At 45.3% G+C, this 24240-nt stretch overlaps 1 protein-coding gene across 1 annotated transcript in view; it reads left to right on the top strand.

Annotated features, from left to right (window-relative positions):
* The first annotated feature begins 3302 nt into the window (after nucleotides 1-3302).
* LOC119649196 overlaps nucleotides 3303-24240 on the top strand; it is a 48726-nt gene continuing 27788 nt past the window's right edge. Inside the window, exons 1-2 of the mRNA XM_038051234.1 lie at nucleotides 3303-3448; nucleotides 3514-3637. Coding sequence (XP_037907162.1) covers nucleotides 3434-3448; nucleotides 3514-3637 — 139 coding nt within the window. The 5' untranslated portion in view covers nucleotides 3303-3433. The remainder of the gene's footprint in view (nucleotides 3449-3513; nucleotides 3638-24240) is intronic.

The following is a 24240-nucleotide window of genomic DNA, read 5'->3' as shown; positions in this document are numbered from 1 at the left end:
GCATCTCGTAACTCCGCGATCTGTTCATTCCACTAATAGTTTGAGCGCCTTTTTGCAAGGACTCGCCGCCTCGGCATAGCAGCGTTGCATGCTTTTGTTATCCGTCCCATCATTTGCTCTACCTTTCCTGTAGCCACACGACCGGGATGGCCCCCAATAGCATCTCTATGAATGCATTCTCTTGAAACTTTTTGACGGATCAGCCCTGGTTTCCAGCTTTACGGGAACGCACATCGTCGCATGGCTCATATTCGATCTGGAGAAAAATTGCCTGGTGGTGGCTATGAGTATAATACTCGCTGACAAATCATGCCATTCTCCTCGCCAATGTGGTACTTACATATGTCAGATTGACTATTGAGCTCCACTCTGTCCCACGAAAAGTGGAAACATTTCCCGTATTGGCAAGCATCAAGTCTAGCTCCGGAAAAGCCTCGAGCAGGATACGACCCTGGTGTTCGTATTGCGACTGCCCTACTCCAGAGCCCACGCGATGAAATCACCCGCTATGACCTTTGGGTTTCGACTTCTTGCATCCGAGACTAGCATACCTAGCATTCCTTTGAATTCTGCTATCGTCGCGCTTGGTGGAGCGTAGCAACCATATATGTAGATACCAGTTATTTTTGCCCTAATAAACCCTACTTCTTGAAACATCATCACTTCTTGAATGGCTTGATTTCCACACTCCCATAATGCTGCCTTGCCAGTTACAACTGCAGTCCAGGCAGCTGTCTTATTTTTGCAATAAGGCTCGCTTATTGTGGCAGCTTCTATTCCCTTCTCATAGATGGTCTGCGAGAGAAGGTCTTGCGCTGCCTCGCAGTGGTTAAGATTGAATTGTAAAAACCTCATTTCTTTACTGGATTCAAGGCTCTCCTAAACACTGGACACCTGCTGCAACGTGTCGATAGTCGATGCCCTTTTTCTCCTTGCAAAGCATACATTCAGGCTCAGCCTTACCTCCTGATCATATGACCTTCTCCCCCACATTCTCTGAAACTTTTTGACTTGTCACTGTCACCGATGCATTTCGCGGCTATATGACCAAATTCCAGCATCCAAACCAGCGCTTGAAAGACGCCTGCTCTTTGAGTCGACAAACGACCCAACCTATTTTTACTTTACCAACCGCTAGTAGTTTGAATGCTGCTTCAGCCGGTAAGCTTATAGTTGTCGTTTGCGTGCCTCCGTGCCCTGATTGCGGAACCTTTCAAGGCAAGTGGTCCGAACTGCTTCTCTAAGGCGTCGCGGATATCCTCCTGGGTTGTGATTTCATCAATGTCCTTACATTGAATTCTTCTCCTAAGGACTTCTCCACCTTGCCGAGGAAATTTTCAACTATTTTGCCCGGACACTTCTCCAGCTTCAGCATGAAATTTCCTTTTTGAGAGCGTCTGATTCGGTTAATGTTTTCTCCAAAGTCTATCAGCTCAAGATCAGATTTGACCTTCCTGGGGATATCGGCATAAGTCATATCACCTTTTCTGGACATAATAATTAATTCGGGCCGTAATCTTCTTTTATGTGTCGCATTTTTCTTTCCGCCAACCTTGGTCCATGCTTCCTTGGTTTCTTTTTGGGGGTTTGGCTCCCTTGGCTCGATTGGAGCCGGCGCCGCAGTTTCCAGATTTTGGTAAGTTTATTTGCCTTCCCCTTTGCCTTTTCGCGTCCTGCGAGGATTCGAAAGAATCGTTCGCACCCTCTCTCCCTCGCTTTTCCAGCTTACCCCCCTTTGGATTTTGTGGGGGTGTCACTTGTGTTGCCTGGGTGACGGTTGATTTTTTCGTGGCACTTTTTTCGTCCTTGGCACTATTGTATAGTACCCGAATGATTCGGACAATGTTTTTGATGGCCTGGTGCACGTTGTGTTTGTCTTTCATGAATTCGGACAACGCTATTATTTTTCCTCCGAGCAGGGCAAACCATGATTCGTCCGTATTCTGACACTGCTCCCCTGCTTGGTTTTCCCACTGGGCGCTTCCGCATTTAATAGACTTAGGGTAGCTTCCCTGATTTCCTTCCTTCATCAACGTTGATTTCGGAGGAGATTGAAGGATCGTCGAACTTCTCCTAAATAGAACCACTAAGTCCTGCGAAATTTTCCGACCAGGTGTAGTTATTCCACTGTGGGCTAATGAATGACCAGTTTGTGGGGAATCTTTCCGTGTATTTCGAACAGGCGTTCTCGGGAGTGATGTACTCCTCCTGCAGTAGAGGACATCGACGGCCGGGAGCCTGCTTGGGCATTCCCAAAAGCCATCGGCACTGGGGTTCCAAGTCCCAGCATCGTAACTTTTTCTCTCCTTTCTTCTTTCATATTGGTTTCTTGTTCTGGGTGTCCTTCACATAGCCATTTTTGTCCACGGTTGGATGTTTCTCTCCCACCTACCCGACCAGCGAATAAAAATGCCCATGCACGCACACCTCCAAATGCGAGCATTCCCTTATTCACACGAAGGGACGCGCCTGATGGGAGATCTGGCAACTCCGCACAGGTCTGTCTGTCTGTTTGTCCATCACACGCATTTTTCTTGGAGACTGTTGCAGCGATTAACATCAAATTTGGTGGAAAGGTGGGAACTGTGAACGCTCACGCATACATTTAGTTGCATACTTTTACGTCGAATTTAAGGGGAGTTCCTCATACATGCAAAAGGGGGGTATACCTTTTTTTTCACCAAATGTAGTCATGTGGGATATTAAATGAAAGGTCTCGATTAGTACTTTCTGACGCCGGTCTTAGTTTAGACATTTGTTGGAAAGTTGGGGAGTGCGGGGGATCGCAAATGATGATTTCTTTAACGGACTCATTCTCAGAAACTACCCAACCGAAAAATCTAAAAATCAAGAGGCTGCCACTACTACTACTACTACTTACTAACAAAGTTATAATACGTTAAAGTTGTCGCTGCTTTGCAAATTCAAGACTATGAATATCAATATCAATAATATGAATAATATGAATAAACATAATATATGCATATATTACGTGCTACGTACTAATGGGGCGAATGCACTCCTAAATGTCTTTATATAACAAATCCACAAAACCCGACTTATTTTTTTATAAAATTCGTCTGGTAGAATTAAAGGAAACGGTTTTAATGTTTTTATTTATATCTTAAAAACCTGTAATACCTACTTATAGTAATTAAAGATTGAAGTGCGAGCATTTTATTGTCGAGCACTGTGGTAATTTAACAGATGCAGATTCATCTACTTTTGGTTTGCTTTAATGCATGAATTGCTAAATACAAAAAGAAATCTAAGGAAGTTGTTTCTAAAAATGAAGATTAACTTTTTTGGTTATTAAGAAGTACAAAGATAAACAGGAGATTAGATTACTCTGGTTCAACCATTATAAAAGAAAAAGCAAGCTCTTCTGTACGCTTAAAGGAAGAGTCACAGTATTATCAATATATTCGCTGAAATGCAGCTGACTTATGTAGGTATCTGAAATAGTCATAAATCCATAACTATCTGAGCAAAATCGTTTTACATATTTCATAGAGCTTCATTCTCCTGGCAGCCGGCTACCTAGTTGTTCGTGGTCAAAGCACTATAGACTGCGGTGTTGTGGGAAACAAGTCAGGGGTCATATGTATTTCCGAGACGGAATATAAACTTTCTTTTGGTGAGTATCTACTGTATGTACACGAAATATTTTAGGTGTTTTAATCATTGAATATTATCGCTAAGGTTTAAGTTTTGATGATACTTCGTTGTTGCTTACATGTCTAACTAACGTTCTTCCTCTATGAAAACCAACATAACGTAAACTGAAATCATCATCATCAACGGCGCGATAATCGGTATCCGGTCTAGGCCTGCCTTAATAAGGAACTCCAAACATCCCGGTTTTGCGCCGAGGTCCACCAATTCGATATCCCTAAAAGCTGTCTGGCGTCCTGACCCACGCCATCTTAGGCAGGGTCTGCCTCGTCTTCTTTTGCTACCATAGATATTGCCCTTATAGACTTTCCGGGTGGGATCATCTTCATCCATACGAATTAAGTGACGAGTCCACCGTAACCTATTGAGCCGGATTTTGTCCACAACCGGACGGTCATGGTATCGCTCATAGATTTCGTCATTGTGTAGGCTACGGAATCGTCCATCCTCATGTAGGGGGCCAAAAATTCTTCGGAGGATTCTTCTCTCGAACGCGGCCAAGAGTTCGCAATTTTTCTTGTTAAGAACCCAACTTTTCGAGGAATACATGAGGACTGACAAGATCATAGTCTTGTACAGTATGAGCTTTGACCCTATGGTGAGACGTTTCGAAGGGAATAGTCTTTGTAAGCTGAAATAGGCTCTGTTGGCTGACAACAACCGTGCGCGGATTTTATCATCGTAGCTGTTATCGGTTGTGATTTTCGACCCTAGATAAGAGAAATTGTCAACGGTCTCAAAGTTGTATTCTCCTATCGTTATTCTTCTTCGTGTTTGACCAGTGCGGTTTGATGTTGTAGGTTGATTCGTCTTCGGTGCTGATGTTGCCACCATATATTTTGTCTTGCCTTCATTGATGTGCAGCCCAAGATCTCGCGCTAATCGCCGCCTGCTCGATCTGGATGAAGGTAGTTTGTACGTCTCGGGTGGTTCTTCCCATGATGTCGATATCGTCAGCATAGGCCAGTAGTTGGGTGGACTTCAAGAGGATCGTACCTCTTGCATTTACATCAGCATCACGGATCACTTTATCGAGGGCCAGGTTAAAGAGGACGCATGATAGGGTATCCCTTTGTCGTAGCCCGTTGTTGATGTCGAATGGTCTTGAGAGTGATCCTGCTGCTTTTATCTGGCCTCGTACATTGGTCAGGGTCAGCCTAGTCAGTCTTATTAATTTCGTCGGGATACCGATTTCTCTCATGGCCGTGTACAGTTTTACCCTGGCTATGCTATCATAGGCGGTTTTAAAGTCGATGAACAGATGGTGCAACTGTTGTCATTTTCCAACAGTTTTTCCATCGCTTGCCGCAGAGAGAAAATCTGATCTGTTCCTGATTTGCCTGGAGTGAAGCCTCTTTGGTATGGGCCAATTATGTTCTGGGCGTATGGGGCTATCCGACCTAGCAAGATAGCGGAGAATATCTTATAGATGGTACTCAGCAACGTGATACCTCTATAATTGCTGCACTGTGTGATATCTCCCTTTTTATGTATGAGACAGATAATGCCTCGTTGCCAATCGTCAGGCATTGATTCGCTGTCCCAAACCTTGAGCACAAGTTAATGAACCACCTGGTGTAACTGGTCGCCTCCATATTTAACGAATTCGGCTGTAATTCCATGGGCTCCTGCCGACATGTGATTTTTTAGCCGATGAATTGCACGGACTGTTTCTCCTAAACTTGGTGGTGGCAGTATTTGTCCGTCGTCTTCAGTTGGCGAGACCTCCAACTAGCCGGTGTTCTGGTTGTTTAGTAACTCATCAAAGTACTCAACCCATCGCTCCAATATGCCCATTCTGTCGGAAATCAGATTTCCCTCTTTGTCTCGGCAGGATGAGCATCGAGGTGTATAAGGCTTAATCCTGCTGACTTGTTGGTAAAACTTGCGCGCCTGGTGCGGTTGCTCCCTGTACTTTTCTAGCTCACAGACTTGTTGGTTCTCCCAGGCTTCCTTTTTGCGTCTGTGAAGTCGCTTCTCCGCTCGACGGAGTTCGTGATAAGTCTCTGCGCGTGCCCGCGTTCTTTGAGAATGCAACATTACTCGGTATGCGGCATTCTTCCGTTCCATTGCTAGCTTACATTCATCGTCAAACCAACCGTTCCGACTCCTTTTGTGGCTGGGGCCAAGTATGTTTGTGGCCGTATCCATGATAACGTTCTTCAGGTGATGGTGAAGATCATTTGTTGATGCTTCATCTCCAGGTCCTCTGTTGACTGCAGTTATTGCGGTATCCATTTCCCTCTTATAGGTTTCGCGGAGGGTTGTGTTGTGGATGGCTTCAGTGTTCACTCTCACCTGATTGTCAGAGGGGATTCTAGGTGGTATTGTTATTCGAGCTCTGAGCACCATGCCAACGAGATAGTGATCCGAGTCTACATTGGCCCCCCCTATATGTTCTGACATTCATCAAGGCTGAGAGGTGGCGGCGTTCGATCAACACGTGGTCAATTTAGTTGAAAGTGGTCCCGTCTGGAGAGGCCCACGTATGTTTGTGGACCGCTTTCCGCGCAAACCAGGTACTTCCAACAACCATTTCGTCTGACCCTGCTAATTGAATAATCCGCAGTCCGTTATCATTTGTTTTTTCGTGTAAGCTATGGGAGCCAACGTATCGCCTGAATATTCGCTCCGTTCCTACTTGGCTGTTAAAGTCCCCAAGTATGATTTTGATATCATATCTGGGACAGGCTTCGAGGGTTCGTTCTACTGCCTCGTAGAAGTTATCCTTCTCCGACTCTGCAGTCTCCTCTGTCGGGGCGTGAATGTTGATGAGGCTTATATTTCTAAACTTGCCTCGCAAGCACAGAGTGCATAGCCGTTCGCTTATGTTTTCAAAGCCGATAACAGCAGGTTTCATTTTTTGGCTGACTAAGAAACCTACTCCGAGCACATGGTTTACTGGATGACCGCTATAATATATGGTGTAGTGGCTCTTCTCCAGGAAACCGGTCCCTGTCCATCGCATCTCTTGCAACGCTGTTACATCAGCCCTATATTGGACAGGATATCGGCTAGCTGCTCATCAGCTTCATCTCTGTACAGGGAGCGCACGTTCCATGAGAAAATGCGCAAATCGTTGATCCGTTGTCGTTGCCGGGTCCGTCGTTTTAAAGTCCGTCCTGTCCGAGGCTCCTATTATGGCTTCGTAACAAACTGTTTTCCGTGTAGGGTTGTCAGCCCTACCCAACCCCCAACCTGGAGGACCGGTTGGTACAATTTTTGCCGTTTTTAGGCGCGGGAGACTCGCCTTCATCCTTCTCCGTCTGCAGCTTTTCGTTAAGAAAGAGCTCCCAGCGGTCACCACGTGGAGGTGGAGATAGGGTTTGGTAGTAGAGCTGTTGGTGTTGGTTCAACAGGCATTTCCCAGGTTTTATGCTCTATCGTGTGTACCAATCCACGTTTCGCCCTGGGACCTATACTACCCTTTGACCGCTGACTGAAATACGATGACATAAACGGAAGCAGTATAAACTTCGATCGTTATCACGTTTTATATATTTCGTTAATTGTAAAAGTGGTTCGTGTAATTTGTGGAAAATTTTATTAATTCGGAGAGTTGCATAGACTGCAAGGCCAGCCAACGAGTTCAATCTTATTTAGGAGTTGTGTGAACTACACCAGTGGTGAGAACTAAATTGTCCTTTTACTACAATTCAGTCTATAATAACTGGTGAATAATTTCGACCGACAGGCGAAACCTTATGAACGCTACACTTAGAATTGTCCTTGCGTATTCAAGGACCTGGTTTAAAAGTTGGTTGGTCAGATGCATATTACTTTATGGCAGTACATGCTAGGGGTGGGTAATTGAATTTATTTTAGATTCAACTCTATGTTATTAATCTTCAGCTCCCAGGCTTATTTATCTTTGCTGTTCCCTGCAGCTCTTTGTCATGTTGATACCAAGTAACAGAGGGTCTTGAAAAAGCTTTTGTAATTAAATTTTCTTCTATATTGAGGCCTTCAGATACAATTTTGAGAAATAGTGCCTAAAGTGGAAGTTTAACTAAGCATTTTCATCCTAGTTTTCATATTTGAAGCTTCCGTGGTCCGTTTACTTCTTTATAATTTAGTTTCCTCGCCAAATGGATAGGTCAGCGAAAGGCGGGACGACTCCGAGCGCTCATCCGTCAAATGTTATCTCCCATTGCAATTACTGCCGTCTCTCTGCAACTACTGCCAGTGCCAAGCCGGAAGTGTTGCGCACCACTCCTGCAGAACCGGAGCCTTTACGGAGGCAACACACTCTTTGAGTGCATCATCGGTGTCATACCAGAGCCTTCTTTTTGCTACACAGCTGTTCTGTTGCAATAACGGCGAGGCAGTTAGAGTACCAGTCGTCTGGCAGTCTTGTAGTACCTTGCACTTGGATTAATTAAATGAATTTGCCACGTTCAGGATTAACACGATGCATTTGTTAGTACTGTGAATGTTTTTCTGAATTGCATAATCGGCTGAGTTAATAACCAGTTTGTTGGTATCAGTGGTCGGACTATCTGTGTGGCATCTCTATTCAGTTTCGCAGCGGTCTCAAAGGCCGTTTATCGCATTTCCATCACACAATTGCCGTTGCATCCAAAAAACGCCTCGCTGACATTTCTCGATATGTTTCGGCAGAACCGAATGGCACAGCCTCTTTGGTGTCACATCATAATTCGTGCTCTACCACGAGATGACCTTCCTTAAAGTATTCCTTTTTGCTCTCTTTGAGGCTTTTGCAAGTTTACAGGTGTGTTCTTTTTCCAGTGATCGTTCCTACTAATTCAACTTCTTTAACTGTAGTTCTCTCCATATTAAGAAACTTATTGACCGTATGTGCAGTAGGAAGATTTCGAACGGCCCAGGACATATAATGCGATAGTGGAAGTTAGGTCTGCAATTGAGTCTGAACCCCCCTTTTTGCTAGTATTTGTAGTGCGTTTGTGAACGATGGAATCTCCTTTATACTGGCTTCCATCGGAAAATGACGGATGTTGAGCGATTCCATATTCTCGGACCACATATCGATTATGTAATCGGCATGGAACCAATTCCAGCTCCAACGCCAAAGAACAAAAAACAATGGAGAGATGAACTAATGATGAGCGTCTTCTGAAATTCCCTTGAAAAAAAACCATCTAAAAGTGAAATGCTACCTTTTTTTTTATCCATTGACAAACTAATTTCATTTATAATCGGACTTCTTCCTCCATTCTGGTGAACCTTCTCTCTTGTCCAGCACTACTTCTTCCAGATAATACAGCACTTCTTTCATTGGGATACTGGAGAAGAGTGGTCACACATCAAAAGACATTAGCGCCTCATCGCTTTAAATCTCTTCTCTCTCATGGTCTCATGAGCTCTTTGCTATTTTTCGCTGCGTACCTTAGCCGATTGAGTTTGTTCACTAAGCATTTTGCTAGTTCCCGTGTTTATGAATTAATTCCACCGGTGATCTCCCTCATTTCATTTCCAGTTCTTTCTTAATGAATAAGTGCAGACAGAGAATGATGAAGACGAGTCTCACCCACTTAGAGACAAATCAAACTGTGTTAATTGATCCTCCAGGTTGGAGGTTGGGTAGGGCCACGCGTAAAACTATAATACATGTTCCCGTGCCACAAAAAGAGTTTTGGATGGATGGAATACACAACAATGGCAATCGAAAAGAACAAGCCATATACGCATTTTGTAATGAAAAGTGCCCTTTCTGTGTAGAATAGGAGCTACTAGGCACCTAGTCGAGACTACAAGGAGGTGATGTCAGCGCCAGCGTTATAAAAGATGGACTGAACAGCGACTGGCGTCCTGGAAAAGATACCCACCAGACCTCACTATCCCATATATTACATGCTCGCTTTTCCTAGTTTTTCGGAAAATTAAGGCTGATTTCATTGGCTTTGAAAATATGAGGGAAAGGCAGTACATAGCCTTTCCCTCATATTTTCAAAGCCAATGAAATCAGCCTTAATTTTTCGAAAAACTGGGAAAAGCGAGCATTCCCTCATTAACATCTACCCCCGTACAGGTGAACTTGCAGAGTCGAAGAAGGACACCTTCCAAGAGGTGGTTGGACTCCTCTCCAGACCTATTCAACCAGACTTACCATATGTTACCCGAATGCCACCACCTCTCCTTAGCTTTAATGATTTCAGAGCATATGGGGGACCAATACAGTTTTTAATCACTATTTCATCGACATGGTGCTACTTTGACGGTCAAATGAGAGTGAACGGTGAAGATATCCACAACAAAGCCCTCCATAACATGTATAAAAGAGAAATAAATGCCTAATAACCGCATCTAACAAAAGTCGATAAATGATCTTCGTAACCACCTGGAAAACGTAATCTTTCCGTGGCCAAATACATGTGAGTCCAAGATTCAAATAAGTAGAGACGATGAATGTAAGCTGATAACGCAACGGAAGAATGCTGCAGGCTGCAATAATCTCAAAGAACGTCGGCACGCGCACACAGGGACAGGGACTGACTTCACGTATACGACCTTTGGCCATCGAAAACGGAATCTGACTCGTTTCTGGAATGTGTATGCACTCCACAAAAATAGGAGTGTCCTCAGAACGCTCGCTCTCTCCATTTTAAGCTGGAATTCCAACGATATAAGCTGTACACTCTGGGCCTAAGGAAAGCAAGATATTGAGACTCTGCCGCACTAATGGCAAATTGCTTGTACACTCTGGAGACGTGAATCTGGTGTCGGCTACCGTAATGCACGCACTCCCCACCTCTGAGAGACTTCTAACTACAAGATTCACGTCCAGGTTAAGGATCATCACATTGTACAATGCTACGCACTAACAGAGACTTCTGATATAGTGGAGAGTGGTGAGTTGCTTTCTGTAACCAATTTCGCGCAAAGGTAAGCTCTGACAACACCTTGCTGTAGATTTCAGTTTCCACTACCTCGTCATTGGTGGCACATTGTTCCAGCGTAGAGCCTGCCATTAGGTCAGTGGGGTTTCAACTAACCGATATCCTACGACAAATCAGTTCGACCACTTGGCGATCAGCAATAGATTTGGGAGTTACCCTCTGGATGTGTGTAATAAGAGAGGGGTCACCATCTGATGGTCGCTTATCTTCGCTTGGGTGTTACTCGCCATTTCTCGCGGGTTGAGGGAGTTGAGACTCTATAAATCCAACATCGATCGTTTGCTTGATTTGTGATCGGACGTCTGGCCTGAGAATATTGATTAGCACTGTGCCGCCATCAAAAATGCTCTTTCCTCGGATGCTGCGCAGTTCGTCCGCCACGTCCCGAGGGGATGTTATTAGATCTGGCTGATTGCGGAATCCTGAAACCGGGTCGATGAAGGGCAAAGATTGAAGGCGCTATTGACCGCTGCGAGTAATGGACCGCTTGACGCGTTTGAACTCCGGTATCGAGCGAGTTCGAGGGAAGTTCAACGTAGCGTACAACGTGACAAGAGAGGATTTGGTATTGCGCTGGTTAGGGAGGCAGCAGAACGCAATGATTTCACCAGCGTATACCACATCACGAAAAAGCTTGGAACTGGTCGCAAATCTTTTGATGGTTCTATAAACGACGGCAAGGGTCGGATACGAAGACGAGCTCTTCCCCTGTCCTAAAGATCACATCACCAGGGCTCTTAACTCTATCACATCTGGTGAAGTTACTCCTATTGTGGATGAAATGGCTTCTAGTCAACGTAGCATGCGGATACGGACTGTTACTCCAAGCAGAATAGAAATCATTTCGGCCATCAAGGCGTTCAAACGTAGTGAAGCCGCTGGCTTTGACGGTCTCCTACTAGAGTTACTTATCGCTGCACCTGCATTTACTGCAGATCTGCTACTTCCGGAAAGTGGAAGAAAAGGACTATCGTTAAGATTCCTAAGGAAAGGGACCCGTTGTGAGTGTGACAATTGGAGGGGCATCTGGGCCGTTACAAAAATAATAGCTAAAATAATTCTGGAACGCACCAAATAACTTCTCAATAGATTTTTACTTTAGCACCCCATGCATTGAAAATATCAGCATTTCAGGCAAACGCGAATGAAGGGGCGTATGTGTGGTTGAAGCGCTATACCCCACCAAGGAATAAATGGCAAACATATATCCATAAGATATTTTCCGCTATCTTACTGGGTCACAACCTCATGGGTTCACGCCACAGCGGCCTTATGCTGGGGAAATCAGCAATAGATAAGACTTTCTCTCTGCGGCAAACGATGGAAAAATTGTTGGAATATGGCCATTAGTTGCGCTATCTTTTCATCGAGACAATTCACCATCAACAACGGTCTAGGACAAGGAAATTCCCTGTCATGCCCCCTTTTAACCTGGCCCTGATTCGTAATGCTGATGTAATGTGTGATAATCAAGTCCATCCAACAACTGACGTATGCTGACGCTATCGACATTATGGAAAATACTACCGGAGATGTACAAATTGCATACATAGTGCCACCGTCGATACCAAACACGTAGAACAAGTCGGGATACCGGAAGCCTGGTGCTTCGGATATAAAGGTTTTGTGTTCACCTTATGTCACAAGCTCGCTGTGTATGATTTTCCATTCGTATATAGCTAATAATACAAAATATTTTGTTGTATTTTTCCAAACCCCAAAATGCACATATGTATATGCATACAAACCAACGACATAAATACTATGTTCATCCTAAATAAACAATCATTGTCTATTACATCGCATCTAAATTGATGTAATGCATCTTCAGGCATTTCCACTTTACTCCATGCAAAAAAGCGCGCACGTAAATTGAAAACCGCTGGTAACCAGAACACACATGTCTATTATGTTTGTTACTACCAGCAAGCTTTACTAGCATATATAGTACATATACATACACATATCTACCTGGAGTAATTAACACTGAAATGCAAATAACTATAATAAAAAAGTCAAAAAAGGAAAACTAAAATGTTCCCATGGCCCCTTCGTTCATATAAGTTGATTTTATATGATAATGACGTCATACGTGTCTTAAGTGTCATACATTTTTCTGAAATGCGAAACTTTGACATTCTACAGGGTGCGGCAGCATAACTCAATAAAAACTATTGTATGCATCGTAAAAAATATTTATTTATTTTTAAGGTTTTGTGTGAAACAAAACCTTATCAGAATCGATTCGATGTCTGTCTGTCCGTCTGTCTGTCTTTTTTTTTTTTTTTTTTTTTTTTTGAGGAGGTGGAAATCTTCAAAAGACACTGGTCTGGACACACCAGCGTGTGGGATTTTTACCCACTAAAACCACCCCCGACTCCCTCCCTGCCCCGCGGAACCACCATAAGGTATTGCATCACGGGGCGGAGTCAGCTCACTCTAGCTTTGTCGCCTTTCTTCTATACGCGGCGCACGTGACCGCGTTTTTCTCCTCTCCTCTGCTTTTCGCAGTTTATTTTGGATAGATGCGATCATGGAGTTGACCGCATCCAAATTCTCTTGATGTGCTAGCATTTTCGGCACCAGATTTTCTGGTACCAGCACCTCTCCTAGAGTCTCCTCTAGGTTCCTCCTTTCTTCCACAAATCTCGGACAGTGGAAGAATACATGCTCTGGGTTCTCTGGGACTCCATCGCAATTTGGACAATCGGGTGAGGTCTCCAATTTAAACCTGTGAAGGTATTGGAGATATCCTCCATGTCCCGTGAGAAACTGGGTGAGATTATAATTAACCTCACCGTGTCGTCTTTCCAACCACTCCTTGATGGCAGGAATGAGCCTGTGAGTCCACCGACCCTTTCCCGAGCGTTCCTACCGCTCTTGCCATCTATTTATGGATCTCTCCCTCTCAGCCTTCTTCGTCTGCAATAAGGGAGAGATTGGCTTCGCATGGTATATATTCGCCATCTCATCTGCCAAGATGTCAATCGGCATCATTCCAGAGATGACAAATGCTGCATTATCTGAGACAGTCCTGAAGGCAAAGCATACCCTCAGAGCTGTCCCCTTGTAGACTGCATTCAGTTTGCTAGTGTTAACTGACATCCGCAACGCCTCGCTCCAAACTGGGGTCGCATAGAGCATGATTGAGGTCACCACCCTGGCTATAAGCAACCTAGAGGTATGCCGTGGCCCTCCCACGTTCGGCATCATCCTGGCCAGGGCCATACTGGCAGTGGATGATTTATCACAAACATACTGTACGTGTTGCTTATAGCTGAGCTTCCTGTCTATCACCACCCCCAAGTATTTGATGGCCGGCTTGGAAGTGATGATATGATTCCCGACTCTAACACAGGCGTAATTTCTCTTCCGGCGCTTCGTGATGAGGACCGCTTCCGTTTTTTCCTCCGCAAGCGTCAGACCAGAGCTCTCCAACCAGCATTTGACAGCACTGATTGCCTCGTTTGAGTATAACTCAGCATCTTCGAGATGCTTTGCGACAACAACCAGTGCTATGTCGTCAGCGTAACCCACCACTGTGGCTTCCTCCGGAAGGGGAAGATTAAGAACATCGTTGTACATGATGTTCCACAGTAGTGGGCCCAATACGGAGCCCTGCGGGACACCCGCGGAAACGACGTACTCCTGCGGTCCGTCATCAGTGTCGTATCAGAGCCTCCTTTCAGTTAAATAACTATCGACAATTGCGGCGAGGTAGGCGGGAATACCAACCTTCGCTAGGGATTTCCGGATTAGATTCCAATTGGCCGAATTGAATGCATTTTTCACGTCCAGGGTTACTTCCACGCAATATTTGCTGGTACTACCCTTTCCGTAGATTGCATCTTCGGCCAAGCCAGTAACCAATTTGATGGCACCAATGGTTGATCTGGCTTTACGGAATCCATACTGCCGATCTGAAAGGCCGCCTTGGCTCTCAACTACTGGGAGTAATCTATTATAGATTACCCGCTCTAGCATTTCCCCACCGTGTCCAAAAGACATATGGGTCGGTATGAGGATGGTTCACCTGGTGGTTTACCAGGCTTAGGCAGAAGCACCAACTTCTGCCGCTTCCATACCGCTGGAAATATTCCCTCGGACATGCACGCTTCGAACAACTCAGCGAGCATGTCCGGCCTGGATTTCACGGCAAGCTTAAGGGCCTTATTCGGTACTCCGTCCAGACCCGGTGCTTTTTTGTCTCCTATTCTGCCGCAGATTTCCAGGAGCTCGTCTCTGGTGACTGGCGGGATTGCTGTCACATTCAGAGGTGGTTGGAATGTGTCGGTGTTCCCCTCTTGCTGGGGGAATAACCCCTGAATGATTTTCAACAAGAGGGCGGGGCACGTGATCTGCGGAGACGAACGGCCTCTAAATCGTCCCATCACGATTCCATAAGCTCTCCCCCACGGATTTACGTCCGCTTCTGAGCAGAGCTCCCTAAAGCATTTTGTCTTGCTTCGCTGGATGGCGAGCTTGAGGGTTTTGCGGGCTGCCTTGTAGGCGCACTCTTTCTGCCCTTGATCGACTCTACCTACCGCCCTCTGAGCCGCTCTTCTCGCTCGGTGGCAGGCTGATCGAAGGCCGGTCAGTTCATCATTCCACCAGTAGTTTGGTCTTCTACGGGGGAATGCGCACCTCCTAGGCATGGACGCGTCACATGCTTTGGCGATGCATTGAGCCAGATGGACAGCCCTTTCCGTAGAGGCGCCTGCTATATCAGGTTGATCCAACCACACCTCTAAGAAGCTCTGCTCATCCAAAGATTTTGCAGACCAGCCTGAAATCTTTTTCGGTTTCGGGCATGATAGCTCTTTGCCCTGAGGTTCGACACATGTCTCAAAGGAAACTGCCTGGTGATCGCTGTGGGTGTAGCGTTCGCTGACGCACCAGGACATACCACGCGCCAGCGAAGGGCTGACAAAGGTCAGGTCTACAACCGAGCCTGATCTCCCTTTCTGGAAGGTGTTTACAGCACCTTCGTTGGCCAAAACTATGTCCATCTGCGCAAAAGCTTCTAATAAATTGCGCCCCCTAGCATTTGATTCCCTACTACCCCACTCTAGGGCCCAAGCATTGAAATCACCAGCAATCACCTTTGGACTTCGTCCCTTCGCGTCGAGAACAAGATTATCAAGCATTTGCTCGAATTCAGACAGTGTCAAACTTGGCGGGGCGTAGCAGCTGTATACATATACACCACTTATTTTCGCCCACACGAAGCCACTGCCTGCCTGACTTGCAGTACATTGTATGGCCTGTCGACCGCAAGCCCATATCGCCGCTCCACCAGTCGAATCTTTGACCCATATACCACCATGACGGTGTCTATACGGTTCGCTTATGATGGCGATTTCCATCTCAGATTCGAACGTGGCCTGCTCAAGCAAATCCTGAGCGACCCTGCAATGATTCAGGTTTATTTGAATAAACCTCATTTTCTCATTGCAGTGAGCGCCTTCCTAAATTCTGGACATTTACCACTCCCGGCAATATGCCGGTTATCCTGTCCCTCTTTTACTTCGCACAATAGGCACTTGGGGTCCCTATTGCACTCTCTGGCAATATGGCCTTTCTCCCCACACCTTCTGCATCGATCGGATCGATCAATGCTGCTGGTGCATGCCTTCGCGAAGTGTCCAAACATGAGGCATTTAAAGCACCTCTTCAGTGAAATTTGTTCCCTTAAACGGCAGACAACCCATCCAATCCGAACCCTTCCGGCAGCCAATAACATCTGTGCTGCCTCCGCTGGTACTCGTATTGTGGCTGTTTGAGTACCACCATAGGCTAAGCCCACAATAGACTCCTCGGTGAATTCTTTCAACTTGAATTGCTCCTTCAGAGCAATACAAATTTCTTCTTTCGATGTTACTTCATCGAGATCCTTACATTGAAGGTAGATCTCATGTTTTTGGGCACGCACTGCGGCATTCTCCCCAAGTGAGTTTTTCACTTGAGTGCGAAAGTCATCAGTTTTGCCCACGCTGGATCTTTTCAGCTCGAACATGAGATCCCCTTTCTAGGTTCTTCGGATTCGGTTTACATTTCCGCTCAGATCTTTTAGGTCGGGATCCGCTTTGACCTTTTTGAGTATCTCCGCGTAGGACAGATTGCCCTTACTGGAGATAACAATTACATCTGGACGAGTTCGCACTTTTGCCTTTCGTTCCGCTTTTTTATTGGTAACTTTAGTCCATCCATCGTTTTCGCTGGTCTTAGGCTTCGCAACGCTGGTCGAGTTTCCTAGATTCGCTGTACGGTTTCCTCCTTCTGACCTGTTGGTGTTGGTTTTCCGGATGTCCTGTCCGCCTTTTTTCTCTTAGGCGCCTGCTGATTACTTAAAGGGTGCCCCTCTTTTTCACGTACTCGCTTATTTCGCTGGGATTCGATGGTAGAACGGTTAGGCGTCACTTGGGTCGCTTGTGATACTGTAGGCACAGCAGGGTTCGGCGTGTTGTTATTATTCTTCTCCTCCATCTGTGATCTATTATAGAGGACTCTAATAGCCCTCACCATATTCTTTATGGCTTGGTGCACGTTGTGCTTGTCCTTGATAAACTCGGACAACTCAACTATTTTTGCCCCAAGCTGGGTGAAGGGTAATTCCTCCGGATCGGGATTCTGCTCCCTATAAGTCCCGGCAGGGTTACTCCTTTTACATGGTCCTTCACTTTTGGCCTGTACTTTATCCTTCATCGTCTTTGGCATTGGTGGAGATCTCAAAGTTGATGAGCTTCTTTTGAATGGATCTCTTCCTTGTTCCTGGAGCACCTCCTGCTGTCGAGCATCTTGAACATGTGCGGTGGGTGTTGTAACGGTTTTTGTTGTCCAAAAAGCTGCTTTTAGTTCATCTTTGTTTGGTCTTGTTATTGGTGTTCTCGGTAAAGTCGTACTTCGCTTGAATACTTCCTTCTCCAGATCCAAATCACTTGTAGCATTATATGCCAAGGTGGCCAAGTTGTCCACCACCCAGGCACTGCGGTCGAGGGATATCGACGACCGGGAGCCCGCTTGCTCACTCCCAAAAGCCGCCGGTACTGGGGTTCCGAGCCCCTGCACCGTAAGTTTCCTCCTTCTCTCGTCTTCCATGGTGGTTTTATGTTCTGGGTATCCTTCCCATAGCCATTTTGGTCCGTGCACCAGAGATGAGCAAACACTAGCCCATGCACAGTCAAAAAAGAAAAGTGCATGAACACATATTTACACATCAATAGGTATGCCCCTATCCGCCAGCTGGGGTCGCGCCTGATGGGAGATCTGGCCACTCCTCACAGGTCTGTCTGTCTGTCTGTCTGTCTGTCTGTCTGTCACAGCCGATTTATTCGGAAACGCCTAGACCGATTGTCACGAAAATTGCTAGGATTATGTGATCTGCCGTTCCCTTTACATGCAGCGACTGACGCCATTTTGTGTTAAGTTTAAGGGGGGGCTCCCCATACATGTGAAATTTTTTTTTTCACAGAATGTAGCCATGTGGGATATCAAATGAAAGGTCTCAATTAGTACTTTTCGAAACTGGTTCAATATTTGATATTGGGTGAAACATAGGGGAGTGGGGGCTCAAAATATGACCATCAAAAAGTGTAACAGGTCTCGTTCTCAGAACCTATCCAGTCGAAAAATCTGAAAAAAATCGCAGTAGTGCATCTCTACGAAATCTAGGCCTCAAAATATATCCGGTTCCGATACCTGCACAAATAAAGTTAATAATAGTATATTTCCACATTTTGGAAATTTACCCGGCACCCCCCTTATATTTATCCAAGAAGTACAAAATTTGGCACGCGTATAACGAAGAACACAGTGCACAATTTGGTGAAGTTTGAAGAAAATCGAACTATTATTAACAAAGTTATAGGGGGTAAAACTTTACAAATTTTTTGTGAATTTCGTGCACTCTACAACCTGCATGACGTTATCATCAATTCGTCAATACCACAACGAAGTAAGTTCCTATGAATTGGGTGGAAAAGAATTATTTTATTTTAGTTTTTTAATCATTTGTATATGAATATCAATTATTCCAACGGGACATGTGTGTATGTAGGTATATAGTATATGCGTGCTAATGGACTTTGCGGGTAGTGCCTAATTCAGATATTATAGATATAAGAAGTAAATCGGAAATATGGGTACGATCAATCTATATACGTGCCTATATGTGTACAGTATCCGAAAATAGGCAGTTTGTTTGTTTAGGGTGAACGTAACATCTACGGCTGTAATATGTACGTATGTCTCGTAGTGTTGTAGCTGTATACGGATAGAAAAATGTGCGTTGAAATTTCTTAGATAAGATGAACACAAAACCTTTATACCCGAAGCGCGAGCTTCCGGTATTCCGACTTGTTTATAATGTAGGTACATGTCTAAAGTTTTTATTTACATTGTTTTGAAGATCAAATCTGTTAGGTGACGTCCCCCATTCTCCATACATTGCGTAAACCGATTTCTGGCGTTTGTCATGACTCTTGTTAGCATAGCAGGTGTTATGTTGGCAATTTCTTCTTGGATGTTGGTCTTGAAATCTTGTAGGGTTCTTGGACGGTTCACATAAACACGGGATTTCAAAAAACCCCATAGAAAAAAATCACAAGGGGACAGATCGGGAGAGCGTGCCGGCCATTCCAAATCGCCTCTAATTGAGATAAGGCGCTCTGGAAAGTATTCCCTCAAAACAGCCATCGATGCTCTTGAAGTGTGTGCTGTTGCAACGTCTTGTTGGAACTAAGTGTCCCCCAAATCGAAATTTTCTAGCCGTGGGAAAAGAAAATTCTGTAGCATGTTTACATACCGGTTCAATTCAGGGACCAATAATTCCAGCTGAGGAAATTGCCCACCACACTGTGACTTTGGGTGAATGCAAAGGCTTTTGATGCAATTCTCGAGGGTTGGTGTCCGCCCAGTAGCGCATGTTTTGTTTGTTGACCGACCCATACGACGAAATGCACGCTGTGTTGCAATAACCGAACATCCGCTTGAAAAGTAAACCTTAACGGCAAAGGCACGCTCCTCACTATTCCAACGCATGATGGCGACTGAACCATGTCGGGACAAAACTTTACAGTATCCCCTCTTGAACGAGACCACTAGCGCTCCGCTATGACATCAACTAACTGAGTGGCGCATTTTAAAAAAGCAAGTTATTCCGCCGCACCCTGTATAACTTTGTTAATAATAGTCGGATTGCCTTCAAACTTTTCGGATTATGTCCTATATTATCATCTATGTTGACGTCTTGGATGAACTTAAGGGGTGCTTTCCGGTAAATTTCCAAAATATGGTAATATAGTATTATTAACTTTATTTGTGCAGATATCGGAAGGGGATGTATTTTGGGGCCTAGATTTACATTTAGATACACCACTGTGATTTTTTCTCAGATTTTTCAGTTGAATAGGTTCTGAGAGCGAGATCTGTTACACTTTTCCGGGGTCATATTTTAAGCCTTAACTACCCTACATTTCACCCGATATCAAACATAGGATCAGTTTCAAAAAGTACTAGTCGAGGTCTTTCATTTAATATCTTAGATGGCCACATTCTGTGGAAAAAAATGTTGCACCCTCCATTCACATGTATGGCAACCCCCCTTAAATTTTACAGAAAATAGCGTCACTTGTTGTATGATATGGGAACAACAGGCCACACACTGTCGCCGACTTTCGTGACAATCGGTCCAATCGTTTCCGAATAAATCGGATGTGACAGACCGACAGATAGACCGACGGACAGACAGACATCGACTTGATTCTAATAAAGTTTTGTTTCACACAAAACCTTAAAAAATACCATACCGAGAGAAAGATGAAGCGATGACATAGACAATCACGGCAACTTGCTGTGTCTGAACTTTCCTACTAAAGTTTCGACCGGATACCGGTTTTGGCCGGATTTTATCCTCAGGCGGGTTGGGCTGAACATTCTTATAGGTAACAAATTTCCCACAAGACTTTCGCATTCTTCGATTATTGTTAATATTTTATGTGAAACAAAGCCTCATTAAAATCAATTCAGTGTCTTCCTGTCCTTCCGTCCGTCTGTTCGTCCGTCCGTCTGCCCTTCTGTCCATCTCACCGTCTTATTTTTTTTTTCAATGAGGTGGAAATCTCCAACCATTGGCTTGGGAACGCCAGAGTGTGGGATTTTTACCCACTAAAACCGGATGCGGATCGATTCCGTCTTTTCTTCCGGAAGTGCCAATCCAGCACTCTCTAACCAAGCCTTAACAACAATGGTTGCTTCGCCTGAGGACAACTCGAAATCTTGGAGATGCTTTGCGACCACAGCCAGTGCTATGTCGTCGGTGTAACCCACCACCGTGGCTTCCTCCGGAACCGAAATGTTAAGTACATCATTATACATGATGTTCCAAAGTGTTGAGCCCACTGCAAAGCCCTGTGTGACACCCGCGGAGATAACATATTCCTTGGGTACATCATTGGTATTATGCCAGGGCGTCCGGTCTTGCAACTAGCTATCAACAATAGCAGCGAAGTAGGTGGGAACACCAATCGTCGCCAGAGACTTCCGTATCGTTCCAATTGGCCGAGTTGAATTCATTCCTCACGTCCAGGGTCACCACCGCAATATTTACTGGAACAACCCCTTCCGTGAAATACATTTTCGGCCAAGCCAGAAACCATTTTGATGGCATCAATGGTTGATCTGGCTTTACCGATCCCATACTGCCGATTTGAAAGGCCTCCTTGGCTTTCGACGATCGGGAGTAATATATTATAAATGATCCGCTCCAACATTTTTCCCATAGTGTCTAGAAAATATATGGGTCTATGGGAGGACGGTTCCCCTGAAGGCGAGCTTGAGGTTCTTACGGGCTTCCCTATAAGCATGGTCCTTTTGATCGATCCTACCCCTCTGAACCGTTCATCTGGCTTTGTGGCAATTCTATCGAAGGCTGGCAAGTTCACTATTCCTCCAATAATTGGGTCTTCTATAGCATAGACGCGTCACATGCTTTAAAGATGCTCTGTTTGGCATGGAGAGCTCCAACCGTAGAGGTGCCTAATTTGCTAGGCAGGTCTAGTCACATCTCCATCCTGCCCTATGTTTTCGTCCTTAGTTCCAAGGTGATTGCCTGGTGGTCGCTGTACGAGAAGTCCTCACCAACTTGCCAGGACATATCACATGCCTGCGCAGGGGGACAAAAGTCAGATCTTCAATTGCCCCAGATCCCCCTTTTCGGTAAATATTTACATTGCCATCGTTGGCCAGAACTATATCCAACTGGGCGGATGTTTCTAATAAGCATCCCCTATGCGTTAGTCTCATTGCTGACCCACTCGATGGCTCGCGCATCAAAGTACCACTTTTGAACCTCGACCCCTTGCGTCGTAGACAAGATCGTCGAAAAGGTTTGAAACTTAGGCAGTGTGAGACTGAGTGGGGCGTAGCAGCTATATACAAATATACCGCTTATTTTTGCCACATAAAGCCACTAGCCGCATGATTCATGCTATATTGTATGGTTTAACAACTGCACGCCCATATCGCCGCTCCGTCAGTCGAATCTGAGAGTCATACACACCACCGTCAAGGTTTCTGTATGGTTCACTAATGATAGCAATCTCCATTGCGAATTACGCATGCAAATGCTGTGCGAACAAGTAATGATTAAGATTTATTTGAATTAACCTAATTTTTTTACAGCAATTAACGCCTTCCTAAATTCCGGGCATTTACCACTTCCACCACTTAGGTGGTCAAAGGGTAGTATAGGTCCCAGGGCGAAACATGTATTGAACTAACACCAACAGCTCTACTACCAAACCCTATCTCCACCTCCACGTGGTGACCGCTGGGAGCTCTTTCTTAACGGAAAGCTGCAGACAGAGAAGGATGAAGGCGAGTCCCCCGCGCCTAAAAACATGACAAATTGTACCAACTGGTCCTCCAGGTTGGGGGTTGGGTAGGGCTGACAACCCTACACGGAAACAACTTGTTACGAAACCACAACAGGAGCCTCGGAGAGGACGGATTTTAAAACGACGGACCTGGCAACGAACACGAAATAACGATTTGCGCATTTTCTCATGGAACGTGCGCTCCCTGTACAGAGATGAAGCTTACGAGCAGCTAGCCGATACCCTGTCCCAATATAGGGCTGATATAACAGCGTTGCAAGAGATGCGAAGGACAGGGACCGGTTTCCTGGAGAAGAGCCACTTCACCATATATTATAGCGGTCATCCAGTAAACCATGTGCTCGGAGTAGGTTTCTTAGTCAGCCAAAAAATGAAACCTGCTGTTATCGGCTTTGAAAACATAAGCGAACGGCTATGCACTCTGTGCTTGCGAGGCAAGTTTAGAAATATAAGCCTCATCAACATTCACGCCCCTACAGAGGAGATTGCAGAGTCGGAGAAGGATAACTTCTACGAGGCAGTAGAACGAACCCTCGAAGCCTGTCCCAGATATGATATCAAAATCATACTTGGGGACTTTAACAGCCAAGTAGGGAAGGAGCCCATATTCAGGCGATACGTTGGCTCCCATAGCTTACACGAAAAAACAAATGATAACGGATTGCGGATTATTCAATTAGCAGGGTCACACGAAATGGTGGAATGGGAAGTACCTGGTTTGCGCGGAAAGCGGTCCACAAACATACGTGGGCCTCTCTAGACGGGACCACTTTCAACCAAATTGACCACGTGTTGATCGAACGCCGCCACCTCTCAGTCTTGATGAATGTCAGAATGTCAGGGCCAATATAGACTCGGATCACTATCTCGTTGGCATGGTGCTCCGAGCTCGAATAACAATACCACCTAGAATCCCCTCTGACAATCAGGTGAGAGTGAACACTGAAGCCATCCACAACACAACCCTCTGCGACACCTATAAGAGCGAAATGGGGGCCGCAATAACCGCAGTCAACAGAGGACCTGGAGATGAAGCATCAACAAATGATCTTCACAATCACCTGAAGAACGTTATCATGGATACGGCCACAAACATACTTGGCCCCAGCCGCAAAAGGAGTCGGAGGCGCTGGTTTGACGATGAATGTAAGCTAGCAACGGAACGGAAGAAAGCCGCATACCGAGTAATGTTGCATTCTCAAAGCACGCGGGCACGCGCAGAGACTTATCGGCGAGAAGCGACTTCACAGACGGAAAAAGGAACCCTGGGAGAACCAACAAGTCTATGAACTAGAAAAGTACGGGGAGCAACCGCACCAGGCGCGGAAGTTTTACCAACAAGGCAGCAGGATGAAACCTTACACCTCGATGCTCATCCTGCCGAGACAAAGAGGGAAATCTGATTTCCGACAGAATGGGCATATTAGAGCGATGGGTTGAGTACTTTGATGAGTTACTGAACAACCAGAACATCGGCGAGTTGGAGCTCCCGCCAACTGAAGACGACGGACAAATACTGCCACCACCAAGTTTAGGAGAAACAGTCCGTGCAATTCATCGGCAAAAAAATCATAAGTCGCCAGGAGCCGATGGAATTACAGCCGAATTGGTTAAATATGGAGGCGACCAATTACACCAAGTGGTTCATCAACTTGTGCTCAAGGTATGGGACAGCGAATCAATGCCTGACGATTGGCAACGAGGCATTATCTGTCTCTTACATAAAAAGGGAGATATCACACAGTGCAGCAATTATAGAGGTATCACGTTGCTGAGTACCATCTATAAGATAT

This window comes from Hermetia illucens, chromosome 2 (genome assembly GCF_905115235.1).
Source record: "Hermetia illucens chromosome 2, iHerIll2.2.curated.20191125, whole genome shotgun sequence".
NCBI classification, from domain to species: Eukaryota; Metazoa; Arthropoda; class Insecta; order Diptera; family Stratiomyidae; genus Hermetia; species Hermetia illucens.
This window is presented reverse-complemented; position numbering and strand designations above follow the sequence as displayed.